Source organism: Apis laboriosa, unplaced genomic scaffold, assembly GCF_014066325.1.
Source record: "Apis laboriosa isolate Shangri-la unplaced genomic scaffold, ASM1406632v1 scaffold26_cov146, whole genome shotgun sequence".
In the NCBI taxonomy this organism is placed as follows: domain Eukaryota; kingdom Metazoa; phylum Arthropoda; class Insecta; order Hymenoptera; family Apidae; genus Apis; species Apis laboriosa.
The window spans coordinates 1,815,753-1,823,876 of NW_025222592.1; the positions used below are offsets into that span (position 1 = coordinate 1,815,753).

General features: G+C 30.3%; 1 protein-coding gene across 4 annotated transcripts; it reads left to right on the forward strand.

Moving 5' to 3' along the window:
* Nucleotides 1-1,266: 1,266 nt before the first annotated feature.
* Nucleotides 1,267-6,815, forward strand: LOC122713888 (zinc finger protein 2 homolog). Of its 4 annotated transcripts, XM_043934705.1 has the most exons (10): nucleotides 1,267-1,899; nucleotides 2,100-2,187; nucleotides 2,392-2,502; nucleotides 2,712-2,909; nucleotides 3,000-3,342; nucleotides 3,519-3,611; nucleotides 3,811-3,897; nucleotides 4,894-5,052; nucleotides 5,135-5,438; nucleotides 5,538-6,815. In XM_043934705.1, coding segments are annotated over exons 1-10 (1,692 nt in total). In that variant the 5' UTR covers nucleotides 1,267-1,897; the 3' UTR covers nucleotides 5,845-6,815. The 4 variants fall into 4 exon arrangements, with proteins under 4 accessions (XP_043790640.1, XP_043790641.1, XP_043790638.1 ...); XM_043934706.1 differs by having other exon boundaries at nucleotides 2,100-2,241; nucleotides 2,712-3,342; XM_043934703.1 differs by having other exon boundaries at nucleotides 2,712-3,342.
* The last annotated feature ends 1,309 nt before the right edge of the window (nucleotides 6,816-8,124 follow it).

Consider the following 8,124-nt stretch of genomic DNA (forward strand, 5'->3'; position numbering starts at 1 on the left):
TATCAACAATTAATTAAACTAATTAATTAATTAAAATTTTCCATTTCTATTATTTTATTGTTCAACATTTGAAAAAAAGAAATTAATTTTTTAAAGAGATCTATCTTTTGAAATTTATCATAAAAAATTTATTGAAAATTGTCATGAATTGAAATATATAATTTATGATGTTGCAGGATCTACAAGTACACACGTTGTGTAATGTCTTTTTATAGAAAATTGACTTATTTGATACAATATCTTTTTAAAAGAATGTTTTGCATAATTTTTACATCTCAACATTTTGCTCGATATTTTAATACATTTTTATCTAAAAAATTTCGATTATAAATAATTTGTTAATATTAATAATCTTCATTATATATTATTATACGATATTCAACTTACAAAAAATAATTAAAACAATATAATTAAAAAATCTTATTATTGAAAAAATTTCGTATTTTAAAATTAAAAATATTACTTATCTTTAAATATTAAATAAAAAAGCAAGATGTATATGTAAATCAAAAAAGTGTGGAAATTTGCCAAATAACTTAAAATGATATTTTGGATTTGCGATTCTTTACATAAATTCTATCGATAATGATTAAAAATTACTAATAAATATCAGAAAACTTATTTCAAATTAATTATAAACTAACAATCAATTTTTTTATAATATATATATGAAACGATTATATGTAATAGATAAAAACTTCAAATATCTATGTCGGTTTGGAAATTCAGTCACTCCATCTTACGTTGAATTATTCAATTACTGATGAATGTAAATTCTGAAGCCAGATTTCCACGTCAACGCTAGTTACATTCTTTATATACAAAAAAATATTTTTATATCCAAATATTTATGTTTACTGCATGTAAAAATGTAATTATTTAATATTTTAATATTATTTATTGTTTGATTTTTACTATATTTCAATAAGTAATTTCATTAAAAAATAATACATTTATTTTTATAAAAAATCAAATTACAAAAATTATTTAAAATAAAATGAAAACAAAATATTTAAATATCTTAAAATTATTTCTATAAATTTTATATTTAAGAATATAAATTGATAAGAAAATATAAATATTAATTTTCAAGTTTCGCATGTAAAGAACGAAAAAACCAATAGAAAGTAGCGACAGTAAGTTATGAGCCAATAAGATTGCACGGTGTAACGGCTATTAGCGTTTCTGAAGCGTCACCGGGAGCTGACCTTGGCGGCGCTTGGCTGCATTCACGGAAGGCGCCCGAAAACGCGTCGGAAAAAGGCATCGGGGGCAGCGCGCGTTCGTGTCGCCCATTGTTATCCTCGTCGCGTGTAATGGCTACCGTAGAGTTTGTTGACGGTGTTCGGTCTGCTTGTTCGTGCATCGGCCTATCTTGAGCCACGGTACGCGCCGACGTGGCCCAACCTTACGGAAATAAAATCGAGAAGAGCTTTACGCCAAGGTACCGCCAATTTTATGCAACCGAGAAACCCGCGCTTCGTATACCAGTCGCCGCAACCGCCACCGCGCTTGGACGACATGATCTGCGCGGGTCAACGCTGTTCGTTGACAAGCGTGTAACTCAAAACTGATTTCACGGCAACCTGAAGAGGAAATATTGTAACGGCGTTGTGTTTAGTGTTAATTTTAGCGGGATTTAACGTATTAAAAAAGTGTATCAAAGCTCTAAATCGATCGCCATTGATTTTCCGCCACGACCACGGCCCTACCGACACGAGGAACTTGTTCTCGGATGTTGTATAGGACGAAATACTTAAATCATTTATCAAGGTATCACGATCATCAGGATTAGTGTGACCAGCTGCGCGGCATTCCGCGCCGCAGTCATGGCAACTAGAAGACCATCCGTTTGGCACCCAGGCATGTAACCCGCGGCGCCCGTGTAGACTATCACATGTGAGTATCATACATCGTGGTTATATTTTGAGTCTTGATTTCTTATTATATTTTATCAAGCTTTCTTTTGATCCATTTGTGAAAATTATATGTTTTTTCTTTGGTGTGGCCTTTTTCAAAGAGAGAAAATGCATCATATCTATCTAGATATATCAAAGTTTGTTTTGTTTCTGTTTAATGAATGCCTACTGATTGTGCAGGGTCAAAGGCAACACATCAATGGCCCTAGAATCAAATGGCAACAACGTGGTGTGGTTGAACACAACCCGTCCTGATCAAATACAACAGGTATGCAGCTTGTATACCAGCACGACGTAAAAAAGGAACGAGTTTTCTCCATTGGTATTTATTAGCTTCTCATTGATGCTTAATACACATAACGTATACCAATGTGTATAGCACGTTGATTAAAACAAAGCATTATAGAATGTCATTGTTTTTGAAGTAATAGTACAAAGCTCATAATATCTAACAATAGTTATTATTTAACAGAGCCAACCAATCGAGCAGCCAGTGAAGTGTTCCATGTTTACTCAAACCGAGCAAACTAACAGTTTTACTCAGACGGAGCAGAGCAATTCAAGCTACGGCGATCAGAGACAGGTTATTATTAATTGTGAAAATATTAATAGAGATAAATTACTATATGTAAGAAATAATTGAATTATGTACTTGAATATTTATAATATCATTCAGTAAATAAAAGTTTATGTATTTTATTTTTTATATTCTTCTAATTGATTCTCTGTCTTTATATTTAATTTGTTAAATTTAATAATATATAAAAATTGTTATTTAATAAAAATTTACAGCAACAAGCAGCCATGTTTGATCCACAACAAATACAGCAGCAACAAGCTGCTCAAGGTCAACAATCGCAGCAGCAACAATCTCAACAGATGTATGTTACGACAGACAAGAAAGAGGACAAATCCCAGCAGCAATCAGCAACTGCGGACTTCCCTTTCTATTACAATGTCAACATGCTTCAAAAGGTTCAAACAAATGCGGTGAGCACAATTGGTGCGATCACAACTGACGACAAGGGTTGTTATCGTTTTGATGTGCAACCTGTCGGTTATAACACATTATTGAATCAGATGAGTATTGCGGCTGCTACCAATGCGACCTTCAAATGTGACATTTGTGGTTTGGTCTTTGGACATATGAGTTTGCTGAATCATCACAAACGGATTCATAATACAACACCTAGTAATCTTCAACAACAACCACAACAAGTTGTTGTGCAAACACCTACAACAGTTACTGTTGCAACTACACCAGAAAGACCATATACCTGTGATGTGTGTGGAGCTTGTTTTGCATTACCAGGAGAATTAAAGAGCCATAAAACAAATATGCACCAAAAGCCAAAAGTGCAAATTTGCGAAGATTGTGGCAGTGAAGACCCCTGTGAACATCATCCTACTAAAATTAAAAAAAGTATGTTTCATTATTTTTTGTTTAATATATAATACTTTTTTAATATATTTTAATAAAATAAATATTATTATCAGTTTTAAAATTAATAGAATACAAATTTTAAATAATCATTTAATTGATAGCATATTTTAATAGTTTCCATAATATAAATATTTAAAACAATTTTATTTTTGTAGCTATCAAGCCTGGTCATCATCCTGTGAAACGAAGGGGTGTTACCAGTGTAACTAAATGCCATAAATGTAATGGCACAGGAATAATTTTTATTGGTAAGTAAAAGTTATTATTTTGCTTTATGCATATTGAAGAAAAATGTTTGTCATATAACATAGTATTATATATTGCTTTAAAATAATATATTTGAAAAAAAAAAAAAAAAAACATTTTTCTTCTTAAATCATAATCATCTTTCCTGTACTACTATCATTTCATTACTGTCATGATCGTACATCGGATGGTGTATGGTAGGTAAACACGACGAAAAACTAGATTCTGGAATCAGTTCCCTCGCAAAGTGTGGCGGCTGCAAGGCAACAGGCCGCATCATCATAGGAAGTAAGTCGGAAAAATTATAGCGAAACAAAATAAGGGATTTATATTTCATAGTATTTTTAGAATCTCCATTAATAATCAGATGACATCATTTATATTTTTCTATAAATTATTCAAATTTTTAAAGTTTATATCTTGTTATATTATGTCTAAAAAAAAATTAAATACATTATATCATTGTTTCAAAAAATAATATTTAGGATAACTTTTCATTAATTATTTTATCTATTTTTCAAATTTATAGCAGAAGAATAAATGTTAAAATCTGTAAAAATCTAATATTATATGCTTCATTCATTGTTATTTATAATACTATTATTTTATTTGCATGCATTTATGTAGATAGTTAAAAGTCTTCGGCACTTGCTGGTTTTTATACAATATTATAAATTTTAAATTTATTGCATCAATTTTGTTTTATTTTTGGTAGCATTGTCAATATTTATATTTAAGAATCATTGCACGGAATAAAATCTCCCCTAAGGGACAGTTTTATAAATTTGATTCACTAATCTTTAGCATTATTATCATGGAAAAATTATTTTAGATTTTAGTTCATATCTATTCTTTCTTTAGTTCAAAATATAGGCTGTAATTAGCTCATTTTAATAATTTCAATATAATTAATCATTCATTCAATGACACAAAAGTTGTGAAATTCAAAACATCTGATACTATATTTAATTTCTTATTTTCTACACTAACTTCCATGACCTGCATGTTTAAATTTCTACATAATATTGTTACAATTATTACAATTTATTACAATTATTAATTTTGCATCATAAAATGATTTATTGATGCTAATTTAGAATTTCTCTTTTCTATATTCAAATTCTCTTTTGAATGTATCAGGAAAGAGTATATTTTTGAAAAAGCCATACACAATCCAGTGTCTCGAATTCTTCAAAGCATTTAATCAATTATCTCAAAACATATCTTTTTGTAGAACTGGCCCTTTGAGGAAAACTAAGAATTTGGATGTTTCTTTATTTACAGGTGGTAAACAGAACAGTCAAAATCAAGCAGAGAAGCCATTTCATTGTAATGTGTGTGATGGAACATTCTCCAGATATTCGTCACTTTGGTCGCATAAGAGACTCCATTCTGGAGATAAACCATTTAAGTGTGAAGTTTGTGGTTTAGCTTTTGCAAAAGGTGAATAAAATAAAATTATGCAAATTAAATTTCTAAGAAAAAACATAATGCATATTCACAATATTTATTTTTTATGTTATAGCTGCCTATCTAAAAAATCATGGACGAGTGCATACTGGTGAAAAACCATTCAAATGTAGTGTTTGTGGTATGCAGTTCTCGCAAAGTCCTCATTTAAAGAATCATGAAAGAATTCATTCTGGTGAACGTCCTTATCAGTGTGAAGTGTGTGAAAAAACATTCGCCAGACATTCAACTCTTTGGAATCATAGAAGAATTCATACCGGTGAAAAACCCTATAGATGTAATATATGTGGTTCGGCCTTTAATCAAGCTACACATCTGAAAAATCATGCAAAAGTTCATACTGGTGAAAAACCACACAGGTAATATTTAATTTGTAATTTTTAAATTTCTCTTTATATTTATTTATTTATTTTCTTTTATATTTTTTATGAAAGTATCTACTATTATTTATCTTGTAGATGTGATATATGTGAGATTGGATTTTCCGACCGCTTTGCATTAAAGCGTCATCGTGCAATTCATGAAAAGTACGGTCAAACTGCTCGAAATCAGAATGCGAATAATCCAAGTAACGCACAGCAAGCGAATGCGAGTAATCAACAGCAACAGCAACAGCAACAACAGCAGCCCCAACAAGCTCAGCAAGGTCAACAAGTTGTTGTAGTGAATGCCACGACTCCTGTTACTGTGAGTCAAGGTCAAGGGCAAGCGGTAATGCTCGAAGAAGTCTACAAGTGTCAGGTGACCTTCCCAGAGCCTAAATGATTCAGCTAGAGAATACCTTTCAGGAGCTGGTAAAGGGGTTAATTTTTTAACCTTTTTAAACAAACAAAATACTAATTAACATGAGAATGCGGTACGTGCAAACGTATGTAAAAAAAAAATAACATAAAAGGAAATGTGGACAACATTCAGGAAGATACAAGTTTCCGGAGTGACTGGCAGCACATTTTCTGTGCAGATTCTGTGGGAAGATTATTTGGTGACAGTCGGGTATATCTTAAATAAAAAAAACGCATGAAAAAGGGTATCATAAAAAACAAAAAAAAAAAAAGTAAAGACTCAGCGATAGTTTGCGCGAGTGAATAATTTTCGTAGGGCGTGACTAGGAAGAGTACGGCTCGTAAAAAATCGGAACACTCTTCTGACCACCTTAATAGCGAAAAAAAATATTTTGTGAATGAATACGAGACCATATTAAAGGAAAAAATGAAGTAACGAAAAAAAAAAAATAATAAATCTACTTTATATTTTCTCACTTGAGATAGACACATTACTTAGAAACAGTAACATCGGAACAAATAGCAAATTTCTTGGTTTTAATGATAATATAGTTTTTTTCTTCCAGTAATTTGCGAACGTCGAATTGCAAGCTAATTTTTGTTTCTTTTTCTTGTATTTTTTGGAATCTATCCTCGCTCTAAACAAAGTTTAATAAAAAAAAAGAAAAATTATAATGAATGCAATTATCTAGATTTTATGATTCATTAAACGATAAAAATTGTATGTGATAGAATGAAACTTGGCTAGACAGGAAGCAGCAGAAACTTGATCATTCTAATTCTGATAAATTATGCATACTATGCATATTTATCAATGACGTAGGTAAATGTCAATTTCAAGAATGAATCTAAAAATACAGGTATTAATAAGATTAAATAAAAAAGAAAAAGTCTTATTTTAAAAGCCTGAACCTCGGCCCTTGCTTTTTAAAATTTCAGTAAAAAAAAAGAAAATTAGATATTAAATTATCTCGTTTCTTTTTATCAATCGAAATTAAAAATTTAAGCAAAAAATAAAAAAGTTAAAAATTAAAAAATTATCAAAAATGAAAATAATATGTAAATTTTCATCAAGAGACATAATTAATCATTTTTACATGTATCTTTATTTTTTGAAATGGCAGTCGTGGTACGGAACGATATCGCGATTTGAGCGAGCCCTCTTCCGTCCAGTCATTCGGGATCACAATAAAAGAATAATTATTGCGTTATTGCAATAACAACGACCACGATTTAAAAAAAGAATGAATGACGACAAAAGTAACACAAGAAAAAAAATTTCTATCTCACACGGAGCTGCAATAAATAATAGTGAATATCGACGGGCAGACTAATCTGTTTTATAATTTTAAGGCCGTGAACTATAATGGATATCAGTTACTAAAATAGTTGCTAGTTTGTAACGGCAAAATAGCTGGCTAGAGATTATCTATACAATATATACATAATTAATTTTTATATCCCCATTTGTTAAGAGCGATGGCCAACCCGTCGCTGCGAATTCTTAAAATAGCAGTGAATCAGAAATCGATTCGATTGATTGTAACTTAAAAAAGAAATATCGGCGGTTTTCCACAGCTCCGACTGGTCGGTAACTTGTGGTACCGGCGATGATTAGGATAACACTTATGCCATTTTGAAAAAAAAGAAATATACTGTTCCTCGGACATTTTCATCGACTGCATTCTTTAATATAATATTTCTTTTAATATTTCTTGATAGTTTCGAATAAAATTTGTACTTTATCTTTGTTTTGTTTTTAGAAAAGATAGAGAAATAAGATATAGAAATAATTAAACATCTGAAATCAAACATCTTTTTATTTTTTAAAATTCAATAAACAAGTTATCATATAAGAATCTATTAATGAATGTTTTAAAAATTGTATCAACTTGATATCTAAACTTTTGTATGAGAAACAAAGAAAAAAAAAACAATTTAAATAAATCATTTTAATAAATCGACCCTAAGATATACGGGGAACAGATGACAATATGGCTCATAGTGATGTCCCAAAAATCATTCTTTTATACAGTGTATAACTGAGTATCGAAGTATTATCGAAGGAATGCCATCGAAATGTGATCACAAAGTGATCGATCCTCTGCAATCATTGATTAGTTCGGAAGATTTTGCAAGGAAAGTCTGGGATTGGGGATTATTTTGTTTTTATCGCTATAACTTGTAAAATAAAGATAATGCTATTACGTTTAATTTACTTTTAATATGGTCATAATACCTGCTACAGTATTTTCGATTAGCT

Excerpts from the sequence above, each read along its gene's own strand:
- LOC122713888 (XM_043934703.1), top strand. Across the intron at positions 2,188-2,391 it reads GTCCTGATCAAATACAACAG|AGCCAACCAATCGAGCAGCC; the intron begins GTATGCAGCTTG and ends ATTATTTAACAG. Across the intron at positions 2,503-2,711 it reads GCTACGGCGATCAGAGACAG|CAACAAGCAGCCATGTTTGA; the intron begins GTTATTATTAAT and ends AAAAATTTACAG.